Source organism: Notolabrus celidotus, chromosome 5 (genome assembly GCF_009762535.1).
Source record: "Notolabrus celidotus isolate fNotCel1 chromosome 5, fNotCel1.pri, whole genome shotgun sequence".
NCBI classification, from domain to species: domain Eukaryota; kingdom Metazoa; phylum Chordata; class Actinopteri; order Labriformes; family Labridae; genus Notolabrus; species Notolabrus celidotus.
The window spans coordinates 27,324,830-27,342,245 of record NC_048276.1 but is presented as its reverse complement, the minus strand read 5'-3'; the positions used below and the strand labels follow the sequence as shown (position 1 = coordinate 27,342,245).

The following is a 17,416-nucleotide window of genomic DNA, read 5'->3' as shown; positions in this document are numbered from 1 at the left end:
GCATGACATCATGCTGCTTATCTTGGCGGCATTAAGAATTTTTATTGCACAATTTTTACTTCCCTCAAATTCAAGGCTCTCAAGGGACTGACTGACTGACTGTCAGGTAAACCAGGCTCTTACCATACAGACTGCTTAACCACAAAATGTTAAATGTATAAATATATGACTATAAATATATACATTATACTGTATATGTCTGAATATAAATAGATTAAGGCTGTTTCCTACATTTATACTTACAGGCAAACTTACGTCATTCGTTTACCTTTCCATGCTCGCGGGCTTCCCCTGGGAATCCTGTTTTTCACGTCACAATGCTATGTACTCTGGGTAATTCCCTTACGCTAAGTCTGCAAAAATGCCCACTTATGGAAAGCGGGCATAAAGGGCTCAAAAAGTCTGTGAGAGATCCCTCACACACTTGAAGATCTGACAGTGAGACAGCCCTAAACCCTCTTAGCAGGAACGTGCCTAAAAGTCAGTGAGTGTGTGAGTGTGGACATCGAGATTGGGCCAGAAACTGCAACTATGTGCACTGATACATCCACTCACTCACTCACTCACTCACTCACTCACTCACTCACTCACTCACTCACTCACTCACTCACTCACTCACTCACTCACTCACTCACAAGATAGGTTTAAAGCCAACAACGAATTTCTAGTGAAATTAAAAAAAAAAGGGAAAAGTAGATCAAATAATCTGTATTTATGGAACACTTCTCTTGATTTGTGTCACAAAAACAAAGAAAGACCACACAAAATAAAAGAGGTACGATCACTTAAAGCCAAGGAGTCTCCAACAGGAGGTCTCTAAACTAAAGTGAAACCAGGAAAAGCGCTTTGACTGAGATACATTTAGAGGTCAGTTGCAGTCAAGCCGATTCAAACATACTGGGGGCCAGCAGCTGAGGTCTGTAGAAGCTTGGGCCGAGGTGAAGATGTTTGGTTCAGGTAGGTGAGGAGGCTGTTGCAGTAATCGTGGTGTGGAGATGAAGGTCTATGAACTGATCTCTGTGTCTTTAAAGAATTACCGTTCAGATGGTTAAAATATTACTGCAATGGTTTATTGAGTGATACTCACAGGTGAAGTAAACCAAGCACCAGGCTTAATGTAATCCAACAGGGGGGCCAGCAGGGGGCAGGATTTGGTTTACTTTGTGCAGGTGTGCAGGAGCATCTTTGCTCCGGCAAAGATGCTCAGATGGTTGCTAACCTCAAAATGAACAAAGAGTCAAAATGTGATCATCATGAGCTTACATTTATTCGGTGGCTCTGAATGGCACAGCCCAACGACATTTCACAAAACACAACAGCATTTTACAAAACAGTAAGGGTAGGGACAACATTTCTTATTTTTGATTGGGCAGAACTGGACAGCTTGACGTCATTTCCTGTTTCTATTACTAGTCAGCTGAGTCCCTGCACACATTTTAAACTGAGTTGTAAGGAATGGAAGAGGAGATGGAAGTAATAAAGGAATATTTCAACAAAGAATATACGTACATGCAAAGTTGCCAAATACTACTTTGTTGTAGCCTACATATTAGGACATACTCAGGTCTCAGTCAGGTGTCAGACCTCAGATGAGAAAGCATCAGGTCATTTTCTCTGCAGAAGCAATTATTCATGATTTTTGTGTCTGAAGCAACATTTTCACTTTCTTCATATATATGTGTTAGAGAAAGGGTACTCCTACAAGTTACTTAAGTTTTCATCATAAATGAGAAAAGTAATCTGATTACATATAATTTGACTACTCTTTGGAAAGTATTCTGATTACATGTAATCTGAATGCTTTTGGGACAGAACTCTGATAACTTGATTGCTTAGGAAAATCTACTTTTGCATGTACGGGACACAATCAGCAAATCAAAATAACGTCCACAGGTGTGTGAATGATCCATACATGGAGCTTTAAATCACTACCATAAACAACTAAGAAGCCTCCTCCACTGTTGCCACGTGATGAAGTCATGTTTGGGTGGTTGTGGCTCAATTGGTAGAATCGGTCGTCTATCAATTGGAAGGATGGCAGGTCGGTTCGATCCAAGCTCCCGTAGTCACATGCCGAAGTGTCCTTGGGCAAGACACTGAACCCCGAATCCCTCCCTTTGTTGTTCAGTGGTGTGTGAATGTGTATGAATGAGGTTAGAACATACTGATGGTACCTTACTATAGCAGCCTCTACCATCAGTGAGTGGATGTGTTGTGAATGGGTGAATGTGACGAGAAGTGTAAAAGCGCTTTGAGTCAGAAGGACTTGAAGAGGCTTTATAAGTACAAGTCCATTTACTATTTCCTACCATACACCATATATGAAGTATGGCTGAATGTTTTGGACTCACAAAGGAGAGGCACACAGAGCAGAGCAGGACGTTTCTGATGCTTGAAAATAGCCTGAAAAATGATTGGACCATTAAAATGTTGTTGTTTGACTGACTGGTGCATTTCTTCAGCTCTACTGAAACAACTCTACATATCACACAAGCACACAACAGTGAGCTCCCATTTATTGTTTTTAAACATGTAAACATACGAGACAGTGACTCCCAAACAATCACATACAAGACATGGTGTCAATCAATCAAATATAAAATATCATATCTATCTTTATATACCGTTTACCCAAACAAATAACCACGCAGGTCTGCAAAAGCTGGAATGCTGGAGAACATCGATAATCTTAAATATATATTATAGATATACATAAGGTAGATTCATATACATATATTCAGTATGCTTTGATTCTTTTCTGCACAGTCCTTCCCTGGCACATTGCACATCTCTTCAGAGTCATGTTCACCCGTTCACACTGACTCTGCAACATTTAGCTTTTGTCACAGAACAGTGCTCATTGTTACACCCGTTAGCATGGAGGTTACTGGCATGATTATGTTTTATCTACAACACTTGTGCACTGAAACCGCAGTGTACTGTATGTGAGGAGCTCCTCTGTGAGCCCAGCAGCTGCAGCTAGAGATGCTCCCAAGCTTCACTCCAGTTTAGATTCACTGATTTCTCTTTTTAATTAAAACAATGGCACTAAAAGAAAATAATAAAAGTCCTCAATGATCAGGCAGCAAAGGCTGTGTCTCAATCAAATCAAAGATAATGCTTGATGAAACTAAATCAGGCTGTCCAGTGTACGGAGGTGCAAGGTTAGTCAATTAAACCCTTAAATGTTGTCACCCTCACCGGCACAAGAGTTAAAAACCATATAGTTAGACTTTTTTTAATTATTGTAGGTCTGAAAGGTTGGTCATATGTTGTATCTAAACTGTATGGCAGCCTCCCTCCACTAGTTGGTGCTGTAGCTCTGGTTGATGTCTGCTGCCATGATGCTATAAAGATCTACTACCAGGATGTAAACAAGCACAGAGGACAGATGTTGTCTCGTAGTGCGGTGTGGTTTGTCAGTATGTTGATCTAGTAAATGGTGATGAAGATGTATGGACTGTCGACTAGTGGTGCTCACTCTGCTAGTGCTAGCCACACTCTGCAAACGAATGTAAGATTCAAGCGGCAACCTCCAGTCTCAAAATATGAAGCCCATGCGGAAGTGTTATAAACTGCAGTTCATCGAGCGTCTGCTTGAGGCTGGCTGCAGAAACACCGGAAACCACATACACACCAATTAAAAAAAGACGATCTTTGCAGCATTAATAAACATGTTTACAGCCTGGTTCAAAAAACGGCTTGGGTCTACGTAGCTAATTCCTCTATCGGCACACACTGTACGAGGGGTGATTTTTTTTTTATAACGTGAAAGATATTAAGATTACAAGTTTTGCCCATTTAAGGACATGACTGACTTGTTTGACAGGCGGGAACACTGTAGCTGTTGACTAGGAGGCTCAAAGCCTGCCTCTTTACCTCACACTAAGTTTGGTTGAGTTCAGCATTACCAATATGGCTCCCGCTGACAATTGGCTTCAAAACAGCACCCAGGAACAGATGGGTGACGGCGCAGATACTATTATTTATACAGTCAATGTTAAGATTGTTAACCTGCAGACTCCAAGATCCTGTGTTTAGCTGTGTTGATTAATATGTGATTAGGGTTGCAAAATTCCAGGAAATTTCAAAGTTGGCAACTTGCCATGGGAAATAAAAGGAATTTATGGGAATAAACGGGAATAAACCAGGAATTTACTTAATTGAATGTTGGCTCTTAATAGGGAACTAAGGAAGAGCCCAGGAAGAGCCCATTGCCTGAAAGGGTTTAGTAAAAATGCAGAGACTAGGCTTGAGAAGCTTGAGGGAAGATGCTTTTTTATTTGCATGTTGATAATTTTTCAATGGGTTGCGTCGGGAGGATGAGTACTATTTAACTCAACACTAATGTTTTTGTTCTTCAATGAGAGAATTGTTCAATAAAATATTTAACACTTGCTAAAGTTCTACTTACAAATGAATCTGTTTTAATTGTATTATTTTGGATGGATGTCTGCTTATAGCAAAACAAATATTTATGCTTGGATATGATACCTTTCCATTAAAGTACCCTCAATTCCCATAAATTCCCATAATTGCCATGGACAGTTTCCAATTTGGAATATTTCCAAAATTCCCCAGCTTAACTTCCCATGGAAAGTTACCGAAAACTTTCTGGAAATTTTCCACCCCTTTGCAACCCTACCTGTGATCAATTGTGGCTTTTTTCTGTGTAATTTGTGATTTTTTTAGTGTGAAACTGCTATATAACTGCTGCTATAAAGATTTCCTTATTAATTAGTCAGCCTGTTTATGTTGGAGAGCATGGGAGCCTTGTGGATGACTCCGCTCCTGTCTTGTCTTGTGGAGAATAAACTCTGACGGTTCATTTTGGGACTCGCACTGTAAGGTTTAAAAGCTGCACTGCCGTGGCTCCTGCACTGTTCTATGTTAAAAGTTGCAGCTAAAACAAAGTGCAAATGAAAACAGGAAAATAACCCGCTCACTTTGGATTCTGCCCCGTGCAGCTGAGAGACAAATGTTATCATGTGTCTGTTTTATTTTTGAGAGTTGGTATATGCAGTATAACGTTTTAGATTCCTCAAAGCTGCATGTTATTTAATGAGCCAAATTAAAACCTCTGTATGGACATGTATCCATGTTAGCAAGTATGATCTGCACAACACTGTTGCTTTGCTTTTCCATCCCTATCAGCTTTGGAGCATCCCTGGCTGCAGGATAGTCATACGTGCAAATCATAAGGCATAACTCAGCCATTCTCCTCATTACTCTGTGGATTCAGGTCCTGACCTCAACAGTCAAAGTAAAAGGCAGTTTCAGAATAAATACACACTATGGTCCCCTTGCTGCCTTGCTTGCTACATCCTACTGAGGTAGACAGATGCATACTGCAGTAGTCCCCTTTCCAAGCCCAACAGTCCCTGATGAGGAAACATGTATCTACACCAAACAAGCAGCAGAAACCTTTGTAGTGCACATTAGCTGAAAATAATAATACATACTTCTTAGAGGCTGCAGCTCTGTAATACTGAAGCCACTGTTCCCTTATTTCTGCACAATAATTAACCATATTGTGCACAGTCATTCATTGAAGTCTGGAAAAAAGCCACACATCCATGCAGCAGACAGTGTACCATCTGTCATGTTGTTCACTGGCTGTGACATGTTAAGCATGAACACTAAGTGCAGTCTACAGTGAGTCTTTGTTGTTGTATTTCAAGGAATATCCAACAGCAGTCTCCAGACACTCCACCAAGGAGCCTGCAGAGAGGAAGTCCAGCTCCACCTCTATGAATTTGATGTAAATAGCAAAACGTTGAGATGAGTTTTCCTCACCATCTCGACTCAGGCTGCAGCTCTCCTGCAGAAAACAGGTCACGGCTGAGGGTTCTCCGTGGATGTAGTTTTTGCCAGGACCCTGAAAGTGCTGGAAGAGACACTGCTGAATGGTCCTATCCTCAGCTATCCCCAGGTAACAGTATGTGACTCTAACTCCAGTTCTGTCTCCTCTCCCTGCACCTTCTCCATCAGCCTGCTGCTGCACGCCGTTTTCTGATTTGCACTGAGGTAAGCTAACATCTTCACTGTCACACTGAGGAGAGAAGTGAGCGGCGTCCTCCTCTTTCTTGTAACCAATAGCATAGAGTCCGTAGGTCTTGGGGATTTCCCCAGGGAGGAGGTAGTGGCATGTTCCTCTGCTGCAGCCGGCAGCCCTGGACAGGGACACGGGGACCCAGTCCACCTCCATGTGCAGCTCCAGGCAGCGTGCCTCGCTGATCGTAATGTCCAGAAACTTGTAGTAAACATTCTTCCAGTTCATCTTCTGAACTTTGGTCATGATGATGCGGCCCTCAGGTTTCTCTGGATTGAAGTACTCACGGAGTCTCTTCCCTAGAGGAACTTGCGAGCTGATCTCAGCATAGTGGTACCGCACGTCCTCTCGCCAGCGCGTGTTATAGCCCACGCCGAAGATTGCCAGTTTGTTTGAGAGATGCAGCCGTGAGAACTCAGTCCATGTTTGGAAGTGCTCCCATTTCAGCTGCACCGACTCCAGAATACGCACCACAGTCTGCATCATGTCCCTTTTTCTGCAGAAGACACAGGAATCATAACGACAATATGATTATACAACACAGCCAAAACATGTAAGGACAACAGCTATTTACTTTCACAGAGACTAAGAGGTGTGAGGGGCACCTGTGACTCAAAGTGCGACTGTTATCCAACAGTAGCTTATATATCTGTATGGGGCTATAACACAAACTTTAAACACAGATACACTCTGATACTTTAAAACCAACAGGTCACATCTCGTCTTTGAAGATGACTGTTTGTAGTGGACAGTTGTCTTTAAGGCGGGTTACAGCAAACCAGAGCAAAGGGACACTAAAGCTGCTTGTAATAGTCCCTGATATCTGGCATCACATTGACTGTATAGACAGATCCTTTTGTTAAAGTCTAGATTTTTCTTAACAGTCACTCATTCCCCCACACACAGGTTACTCAGGCAGTTTGTTTGTATGACACTGTCTGAGATTACACAAAATAAATCCAGTCAGGACAGAGGTTGACCAGCCCTCCTTACAGCCAAATTTCACCAGATCCATGTCCGGTCCATCTCCTGATCCCTCACGGCACTGGATCTGATAGTTTTCTATTCTAGTCAATGTGTTAACTCCCGCTGGATCCACTCTGTTGCGTTGCGGCTGCGTCTCTGATCCAGCATGCTGGAACGCAACGGATCAGCTACGCAAGACTTCTGTTTTTGCCGGATACTGGAGCACAACGTTTTTCACTTAACTACCACACAAACCGTCAAAATGAGCGGAGCCAGGCCTTGAGTCAGCAAGTCAGGGGTTTTCAGGGAACGATAAAGACTTCATAGATTAGGAAAGGAGGAGGATATGCAGTAATTACCGCTGTAAAACCTCGGTCACATGACTCCAGCTGTCCAGCAGTCTTGCTCCGTGCTGCCTTCCGAAAACGCAACCGGTGGATGTTGACAGAGGAGAGAGCACAGAGCCGGCCCGCAGCAGATCGGAGACGGACCCGACACAGATCTGGGGGCAGTGCCATGCTAATCCTGTGATTTTAGATGACTCTTGTTGTCAGAGAGGTCTGGTGGTTTAGAGGTAGTCTGACTCTTGTTGACTAAAAGGTCTACCTCTGTAGAATCCTATCTGTAAGAAGACTCTGTGATCTACTTTGTTCTAGTTAACTTACTGTGTTTGTTCTGATAGCTCAGCTTGGATCTGCAGCACTCTGTGTTTAGGCATCTGGATTTCTTCTAGAAGAAAACAAACACACTCACACGTTAGTCCAAAGCATGAATTTATGTGTCATCAGTGCTCAGTGCAGGCTCAAACAGTCACCTGTCTCCATGTCCCCCTCCTGGAAGGCTGAGTCCAGCACCTGGTTGCACCAGTCCTCCTGGGAGAAGTCCTCCAGCGTGCTGCCATCAGACTCCATCTCCTGATAGAGCCCGCTGCTGTTGATCAGCACAGGGGCACAGCTCTGAGAGTCCCAGCCTCCCTGACCGAACACTTTCTCCAGCTGCTCAATGGTGTAGCTGCTCTTCCTCTTCCCGATGCCGTGCTCCTTCACCCGGCTGTAGCAGCGCCGCAGAGTCTGGGTGTGAGGGAGAGGACTTAAATGAAGGACTGTTGTTTCAGGAAGTGTCAGCTTTGTTGGGAGAGGAGTGAAGACCAGCAGAGGGGAGAAATATCAAACTGAGAGAGGCTTCAGGATCTCTACAGATTTAAAACGCTTAAACTGAAATTTCCAGACTTTTGTGAACACATTTCTCAGCAGAGGACACAGATACAAATGTTTGTTTATGTTAGCATAACTTTTCCCTTTTAAATCGAAAGCCATTCAGGATTTAAATTGAAGGTTGTGAAGCCAGCCCTGGTTTATGCTTCACCATCAGACACTTCTACGCAGGACAGTGTGCAGAGCTCAGCAATACAGAAACTCACTTTTCTACATCATAAAAAATTCAGACAGGCTTTTCTTGTTTCTTATTTTTTGTGTATGTGTGTCTTCTGTGGCTCAGAGGCAGGGTGTTTCAATACCTAAGCAGGATATTGGTAGTACGATACCTGAATCCTGCGCTCTGTATGTAATACAGTGCTGTAAAAGGTGCTGTACCTGGTATATCTCCCTGAGGCATAGCCTTAATTGTGAGTATATTTGTGAATGCAGATACATCATGATGGACAGCCAGGCACTTTGCACTGATTTCATTGTGTGTTCTAAAAGAGAGGATGAAGAAAAGCAGCTTTGATTGGTCTGAAGACTGAAGAGTTACATCAGCACCATCCCTTACACCAGTGGTTCCCAAAGTGTGGGGTTGCGAGACACTGATCAGATGTCTTCCGAAATATTTTTTTCAATTTTTTTATTTTAATCCATTAGTGTAAAAATCATAGACTGTATAAATAATGGACGTAGTATCCATGACATCATCCATCTGCTCCTGAACGCTGTTTTGAAGCCAATTGTCATCGGGAGCCATATTGGAAATGCTGAACCCAACCAAACCTAGTGTGTGGTAAAGAGGCGGGCTTGAGCCTCCTCGCCAACAGCTATGTGTTCCCGCCTGTCAGTCATGTCCTTATTTTGGTAAAACTCATAATCTTAATATATTCTGAACTGCTGGTTAGACCCAAGCCATTTTTGAACCAGGTTGTAAACATGTTTATTAATGCTGCAAAGATCGTCTTTTTGAATTGGCGTGCATGTGGTTTCTAGTTTTTCTGCAGTCAGCCTCAAGTGGATGCTCCATGAATTGCAGTTTATAACACTTCCGCATGGACTTCATATTTTGAGACATGAGGTTACCGCTTCGTAAAATTATTTTTTTTAAATGACACTACATTTGAGATAAAACCATGTAAATAAAATCATCAATGCCATCAACTTTCTTCTTTATTCTGTTGCCACATGACTTCAGGAGGAAATTCTGCTGCTTGTAGCCTTTTTTTTAAGTTATATTTTTGGGGCTATTACACATTTAAGCATAGAAGAGAGGACAGTGGTTGGGGTAAGAAACCAGGAGAGACTGGGGGAATGACATGCTGGAAAGGGGCCGCAGGCTGGAATTGAACCCTGGGCCACCCGCTATATGGGCCAACAATTTGTGTGTGTGTGTGTGTGTGTGTGTGTGTGTGTGTGTGTGTGTGTGTGTGTGTGTGTGGTCGGGGGGGGGGGGGGATATTCGAGTATTGTCGAATAGATGCCAATGATTATCGAATAGTATTTTGGCCCATCCCTAGTCTCCAGTCTCTGGCACTGTTATTTTGGGGTCACTGACTTTAAAGTTTGGGCACTCCTTATAATGAAGGTAAATCAAGACTCCTGACAGGTGTTTTATTGTGCTGTGATAAAAAGGAGGTGGACTGGTCTAAATAACCAAAGTCAGTTCTCTTTCTTCTGCAGCACCTGACTCGTGTTTCTTATTTGAAACAGGTAAAAGAAGTGTTGCAGTCTCTCAGAACTTCTTCAAAGCAGGTGCACTTATCACATACGCTGCAATTCATGGGGATTGAGTGGGCCACTGTCTCTGGGGTTGATAGGGACAAGGAACTCCTTCAGAGAGAGGCTCCACTACCTGCAGATAGAGTCTCCTAGAGGCTTAAATGAAGAGGTTTCTTTATCCTGTTTCTTGTAATATTTATTTGTCTTGGTATTTTGATGACCCACATTTGGATGAGAGTAGAGTTTGTCCGGAGGGTGAATTTTTGGTGATCTTTGTGTTTTTTGTACATTCTTGAGTCTGGTACAAAAATAAGGTGTTTTATTGGCTTTATTTCGTTATTTCTTGGTTATATCTTTTAGGTTATATAGTTCAGGTTGGTTTTTATAACCAACTGTTTTTTTGTTTTTTTGCATTGCTTTTCTTTGTGCAGTCTACAATGACCACAGAGACTTGTATTTTGACGGACTGTTCCATTAATGTATTTGTTTATTTTCGTCTCCTGTGTTGTTATGCTGTTGATTGTGATTTATCACCTTTTGTTATTTCTTGTTAACTCGAGTTGTTCCTTTGTATAATTTTGTGTTATTTTGTCACATTGTTTTTATCTGTGGTTCCGCACCTGGCGATTTACGCTTATAAAGGAGACACAACCACCTTGTTGGTGAGACGCTGATGAAAGCCTATAGGGCTGAAACGTGTTTGTTTCTTTGAGCTGCTGTCTATTTCTTCTGTAGAAGTTTTTAACTTATTGGCTTGTTATTTTTTCAACTCAGTGTCCTTTGAGTCATCACCGAATGACTTTTTGAGTACTTTCAAGGGAGCAAGCCATTTCTTTGTCTTGTACTTATCACTTATCAGAAGTCAAATCAAACCCTGCAGCCAATCAGAGCTGAGTATTTACCTGGTTTACTAATACAGGCAAGAGATGTTACACTCAGGTTACACTGCCTCCCTGTGAACAGATAGACATGAGACCAGAGGTGTTAGACTGAGGAGAGGAGAAAGGGTTGATGGAAATTAAAGTCATGTATTCAGGATCAGACTGAGTCTTGTGTCTGAGCTCAGTGTCAGACTGCATGCGACTGAATGTGTGAACACTGAACATCCTGTGCTGGCTCTGCAGCTCGGTGTCAGTGTCACAGGTAACAGGTAGGAGTCCTGCTGCAGGTGGAGGATGTAACATGTAACATGTGTCTGACAGCGGGATTTACCTTCATCCTCTCCCTGCACTGGGACGGGGTCCTCTCATACCCCAGCTCGGACAGGGCTCTGGACACCCGCTCGTACATGGCAGGACCGGGGGCCTTACCGGAGAACACGGTGCCCGCCACCTCCAGCTGCTGCATCCGCGCCTCCGTCAGCCGCTCGTTGCCCCACACCGCGATGAGGGCGTTAGTCTCGGACGGGGTCCACGACATCCCCCGGCACGCCGTGAAGCTGTTGGAGGATGAGGCCGCCGTCCGGCCCGCGGACCCCGAGCCCACGTTCAGAGGGGAGAAGCGGTTCGGGGTGGAGGGGTTGGAGTGGTATTGATTGCTGTCACTCAAATCCTCGGACTCGGGGGATGGCACCTCGGTTTTCGGGATCTTTAACGGCGTCGTTATCTCCGGAGAATGCTCCGCGGTGCTGGACGCCGCCATGTTGGCTCTGTTGCTAAGGGGAGGGGGTGGAGGGTGACGTGCGGGGCTTTAAACCAGAGGCATGGAGAAAAATACGGCGTGGACTCGATGGGATGCTGAGGTAAATACTAGATGGCTTTCAGGTCAAAAATACAAAGAAACTAGCCAACAAAGAAAGAAACAAGCTGCTGTAGACTCAGATATTTAGTGTGGGAGAGACAGGGGCGTACATGGACTCCAGACGGCCGAGGAAGGTGCCCCCTCAGCCCCCTGTCAGAATAAAAACACAGCCTCTAGAAAAACTTCAGCAAAGAGGAGAGTCTAGTAAAAAATATATGTGTAGACGTTATACCCTTTTAAAAGGGGAAATAATGTTGTTTTTATAAAAGCGAGGGAAACCACACAGATGCCACTGTCTTCACTCTCTGTAGGCTATTGCGTGTTTTTTTATTTTGCTTTGCGTTTAAAACATTTGGAGATACTAGTGTCTCTAAGTAACATAGATGGTTTTGTTATTGGCTTGTCAACATTGCGTAGGCACCTGAGGACTTTGCAGCTTTTTTACCACGTGAATGCAATACGCTACCGTAGTTTTCCTCACATTATAGAAGTTGTTTTCTCTTTGTCTCCCTAAGTGGAGCATGAAAACTTTGAACTATATGCTCTTTGGTCCACCAGAGTGGTCAGCTTCAGAAAAGTACCATGAAAACATGAAGGACTGTAATTCTGAAGAAAACATGTTCAGAGTCTACTTAAATGTCTTAAAGTAAGGACAGGCCAGGTTTGGAGGAGTTTCAGGTCTTCTGATGCTCCTGTGCATTGTTTTTGAGAAATGTGTCTCCTGTGTTGAAAACTTTATGAACGATTTGCTAAAGCTCGAAGTGAAACTATACCACTGCTTAAACAAATAACCCTTCCCCTGCTGTATGTGACTGATCACTTTGAACATGAGTAAAGTTTGGAGAAATTAAAGTGTCTTTTAAAGATTTTATAACAATGTTAACCTAGAAGTCTGAACTCGTATATCCTGAACTGACCCTCTGTCTTCACCAGCGGACACTGAGTGAGACCTCGTATTGATCTGGAGAGTATAATTGCTCATTTGATGGCCGATTGATGGACTGTGTCATTGTTTACTCCGTTTTCTCCATGACCATGTTTGACTGACCTCCCTCAGGGACTTCAGGTCTCTCCAGCCGGCTCTGCCATCTGTCCGCTGTGTGGCTCGCAATGTCTGCCTGACCTGGCCAAAGGGACAGTACGAACCCTCCTAGATGAGGTCTAACACTCGAGCTGTCCACTAAAGGTCACAGACAGGAAACAGTGGACAGTCTAACCTCTTCACTTCTTCAGCTGTCTGTCAGTGAGCTCACATGTTTGGTGTCAGATACAAACATCACATGAGCCTGCAGTAAGTGTCAAGTTACTGAGCATTAAAACAATACATATTGTTAAAACACAGTGATTTGGGGACAAGAGGCATCAGGAAATACTGTTTATTCACTGTGGGGCTTTATTTACTACAGACCCATTCTATTTAACTTTTCAGATCAAGGACCATACTTATCGTTGTAGTACATCACCGACTCTGGCTTTGCCCCCATCTGTGATGCTCAGACTTCCTCCTGGGCTTTCCCTGGTAGATAGTGAGCATTGCATCATCACATTTCAGCACCTATGTGCTTAGTAGGGGGGCTATAACTCATGCTTCATTTTACTCAGGGTGCCCCCTAAGAGGTCTGTAAGGTGGTAGCTATATTTTGAGTGAAGTGAATTAATTGTCAGTGGTAATATTTCTTCCTCCACTAGGAAGTGCTCGGCCAGCCTCAGCAGCATACATTCTGTCACAAGCTGTCCTTGATTTGTTTTCTCCTTCTTTACCCCGGTTCAGCATGTATTCTGATAGGACATCAGCAGCCATCCAAAGTTGGATGCTGGACTTATCAGGCTTATTCCCTATGTACTGAACACATTTGCACTGTGCTTGGTGGAAAACAGCTGCTTATCAGGTCTATGACTGCTTTCACTTCAGCCACTGACAGGTCCCATGAGCTGTCACTACATTACAGATGTGCCTCTGCCACAGTGCAGGCCTGTATGGGCAGGAGCGTACCGTCATCAAACATTCAGAGAAGGCTGTACTTACAGGGCCTATGTTGAGCTTTGCATATGCTGCTGTAGCTTCAGTGGGGACACTTTGACTTTGCCTTCTCCCTGGATATTCACTAGATGTAAGTAAGGACTATTCACACCCTACCATCTCTCCCTTTCTCCACAGTTCCCACCGTCTGACATGACTCCAGAGGTGGGCTGTGCACTCCAGCCAGCTCCAGAGCAGGTCCAGGTTCAGAGTTGACATCAAGAATTATTATACAGACTGTAGTATAGAAACAGTAATATCTGAATCCAGGGAGACCAGTAATGGTTGTAATAACTCACTAGTTTGGTGTCAGCTACGTCTGTGAGATGCACAATCAGTTACATTGGCTGACTGTGGAGGAAAAAAAGAAACAAATATCTTGAACTTCATGCATAACGCAGTCTGAAAAAACACCCCAATCTTCTTTCAAGAAAAGCTGGTGTACATAGGTTCGTGCCACAAGCACACTATGCGTCAAGTGAGTTCAGAGCTCCTGGCCTTACCAAGCCCAAGGACAAATTCCTTGATGCAAACTGTTTTATAGAGGATTTACTGCCTAGAATACACTGCCCATCGCTAATAGAAAACTCAAGAACAAAATCTCTTTAAAAAAAGACATCAAAGATTTGTTTAAGCTTGAGATAGACTCAATTATTATCTGTTGTGATTTTCTGATTGTTTCTGTATTCTTTGTGTTATTTTCTATTTCAATTTTAGATTATTTTCCTCAGGGTTGCTATGGCGTATTTTATGTTAAGCAATATTTTATTATATCTTTTAAGATGTTTTGAATTGTGATTGTAAATTACTGTTTTTAAATGTTATGGGTGGACCCCAGGAAGACTAGCAACCACGTTGTGTAAGCTAATGGAGATCCGAATAAAGAATAAAGAATAAAGCTACAAGTTCTTCACTCTTCAAATACTAGTCTCCTGCTCTGTATGAATTCTGGGATGTAGTTGATACACACTTCTTTTTATTGTTTCTCATATATCCACATTGTCATCTGCTTCACTTTGCAAGTAGAAAGTGATAACACAGGAACACTTCTGAAACAGAATACATTTCAAATAAAGTTATTCCTCCCAGAGGCTTGGTTTCTCTGTTGTCTTCCTGTCACCTCATGTTTCTGACTGAAGACATGACCTTTCAAAATGAACTCTGCGGTGGGGCTTTGATTGATGTTATCAGCTGAGACCGAGACATGATGTCAGGAAGTCTTCCTGCTGGTGAGGTCAGGTCTTCTGTGGCCTCATTTGCGCTCCGATATTCCTTAACGCACATTGGGACAAAATAGTGAGGATCTGTGTTAATCTGCGTACTATCAGGAGAGGATCCTGATATTCTGGGGACATGTGCAGACATAACTTAGAGTTAATGAGCTGGGACTTTATTTGCACACGTTCAGGACACTTAGTTCACCTTTCAGATCGTCCGGCTCCGTGAACGCCTCATGAATGTGAAGTTTGTGGAGAGATTTTTTTATAATGAGAGAGCGGTTGTGGTCATAATCCTGGTTTAAGCATCAGAGGGGTGTTGTGAAGATGTAATTGATTGCTAAGAGACTAGTTTGACAGTGATGAATGGAGGACAGCAGTGTCAATGTTCCAAAGCTCTTTTGATTCTTTATTGAGTACTTAATGTTGTCCTGTTTGCTTCATTGAAAGAGGAAAGATGTTCTGATTTTCTATAAACGAATGTATTAAGCTGACAGAGGATGTTTACAGCTGATGAAAATGTTGTGTTCCAGATAAAAACTAAAACTCTTTTAAAGGAGATGTAAAATCAGCCTTTATACGCTGAAGGCTGAGTGATTAATCCCCCTCAGTCAGTGATGGATTTATTCTTGTCTCCATGCTCATCTTTGATTGGGTCACATCTGCTGCAGATGATCCTCAGTATTAATGACACGGCCAGAGATGCCCTCAAGTGTTTTCATTTAGGCGTATGTGAGTCTGTCAGTCCTCCAAACTCATTACTTTACATGACTGAAGTGACGCCATGATTATGAAGTTGAATTGCAGCCTGTCAATCTGAATCTGATGATGTTTTCACCCATCACATAAAAAAAAGACCAGCACTGATTTAGTGTAAAAAAGGGCTTTGATGGATCATTAACATTGCTTTATTCAGATCTGTCGTTAAATACTTCATTGTGTTGTTCTGTAGTTTGTTATTTATGTATAAAGACCCTGCTATAGTTAAACACATGGTACAGCAGGAGATGTAGAATGTGAGAAGACCAAGCTCTGAGTCTGGACCTTTACACAGTTCTCTGGGAAATGAACCAGTGCATGCACACAGAACATATCTCTGTCCTTCCAAGAGTTTCTCCTTGTAGACACTCTGACCCTCTTCCTAAATAAATTCTCCTGTGATTGCAGACCTGACATGTTAGCACTGATAATTAGCAGTCAATTTTTGTATTTAGTTGTTTATCTAGTTTACAAATAAGAAGTAGTATTAGTTGTTTGATTCATCTAAACTTTTCTTTTTATAGTTAATTTAAGCTGGATTTTTGGGATATATTTTTGCTGGTCATTTGTACATTCAGATTTTTAGTATATTTAGTATTTATTTGTTTGCTTTTTTTGTTTGGTGATAGTACTGTGGGCACTGGAGTTTCATCAGGTAGGTAGGTGGCTGAAGGCCAGCATGCACCTGGGTGGGCCAATGTTTTTTACCAGTGCAAGAGAGGTGACAGGATCTATGATTTTTCTTTGTTCATTGTTTGCTTGCTTGCCACCCAATAAACCATAAGAAACACTAAACCTTTTACCTTTCTTTTTGCCTGCATACATTACATCCACATGATGCATCAGTGACCTTTGATTATGTTTAGTTAAAGTTTGAGTTTGTTATTTTGATATTCTTTGAGGTTTTTTTTTTTTATGACAAATGGTCACGCCATTCATAAACATGAATACCTGTTCATAGACATTTAGCTCTTTGAGATAGGTTGTGGAGGTTGTCCATCCGAAACAATATTTCAACACAAAACTTGTGTCTGTTTGATAATCCAGTTCCAGTATCAGCCATAAGAATGAAATATTCTGTCAAAATAAAATAATTCAAAGAAAAAAATCCTCCCGCTTGATATCTTTGTTATCACTGGCAATTTTACCAGCAGAGCTCTAAACAGAGACACTTCAGGGGGAGGGATGGAGATGGGGTCCTGGGACTGATTTCTTTCACTGCAAAAACTCAAACCAAGACAGTGGTTTTGGCTTAAATATGCAGTAAAGAAGTTATTTTACGTCATGTAAGCCACATTATACTTGGCACGCCCAGTTTGGAGATTTTACCCGCCAAAGATGAATCTTCGGTAGGTTGTAATGAGTAAAATCATATTTTTTAGGTTCTTGACGTCCACATGCCCCTGCTGGTTCCTCATTGCTCTGATGGAGTGATTATATGTCAGTTGAACAAGACCAACCCAACAAGACACACCCCAACCACAACTTTATCTGGATTTACTAGATCAACATATCGACAAACTGTCACAATGGGAAAACTGGAGGAGGACCCATGTGCAGAAACATACAGATTTTTATAATAAAAGAACACAATCTACAAACAAAGCTTACTGAAATGTCTAAGAAGCTAACTCCAGCAGAAAACACAAGGATAAAGAAACATGGCAAACACAAGGAAGACTTACAAACAGAGAAACTGAACACAGAGTAATTGACACAGGTGTTGAACTCAGGACACAGG

The 17,416-nt window shown here is 42.4% G+C and overlaps 1 protein-coding gene and 1 long non-coding RNA gene across 3 annotated transcripts; one reads left to right on the top strand and one right to left on the bottom strand.

Moving 5' to 3' along the window:
- Positions 1 to 2,361: 2,361 nt before the first annotated feature.
- Positions 2,362 to 11,763, bottom strand: LOC117812230 (myb/SANT-like DNA-binding domain-containing protein 2). 2 transcript variants are annotated; one of them, XM_034682869.1, is made up of 4 exons: positions 11,152 to 11,762; positions 7,833 to 8,088; positions 7,684 to 7,747; positions 2,362 to 6,548 (listed from the first exon to the last, which is right to left on the bottom strand). In XM_034682869.1, the coding sequence occupies exons 1-4, from the start codon at positions 11,578 to 11,580 to the stop codon at positions 5,651 to 5,653; spliced, it is 1,647 nt and encodes a 548-aa protein (XP_034538760.1). In that variant the 5' UTR covers positions 11,581 to 11,762; the 3' UTR covers positions 2,362 to 5,650. The 2 variants fall into 2 exon arrangements, with proteins under 2 accessions (XP_034538760.1, XP_034538761.1); XM_034682870.1 differs by having other exon boundaries at positions 4,554 to 6,548; positions 7,684 to 7,744; positions 11,152 to 11,763.
- Positions 11,764 to 12,615: 852 nt separating this feature from the next.
- LOC117812231 lies at positions 12,616 to 14,621 on the top strand. Its single transcript, XR_004631168.1, has 2 exons — positions 12,616 to 12,970; positions 13,838 to 14,621. It is a non-coding gene; the product is annotated as an uncharacterized LOC117812231 (long non-coding RNA).
- Positions 14,622 to 17,416: the final 2,795 nt, after the last annotated feature.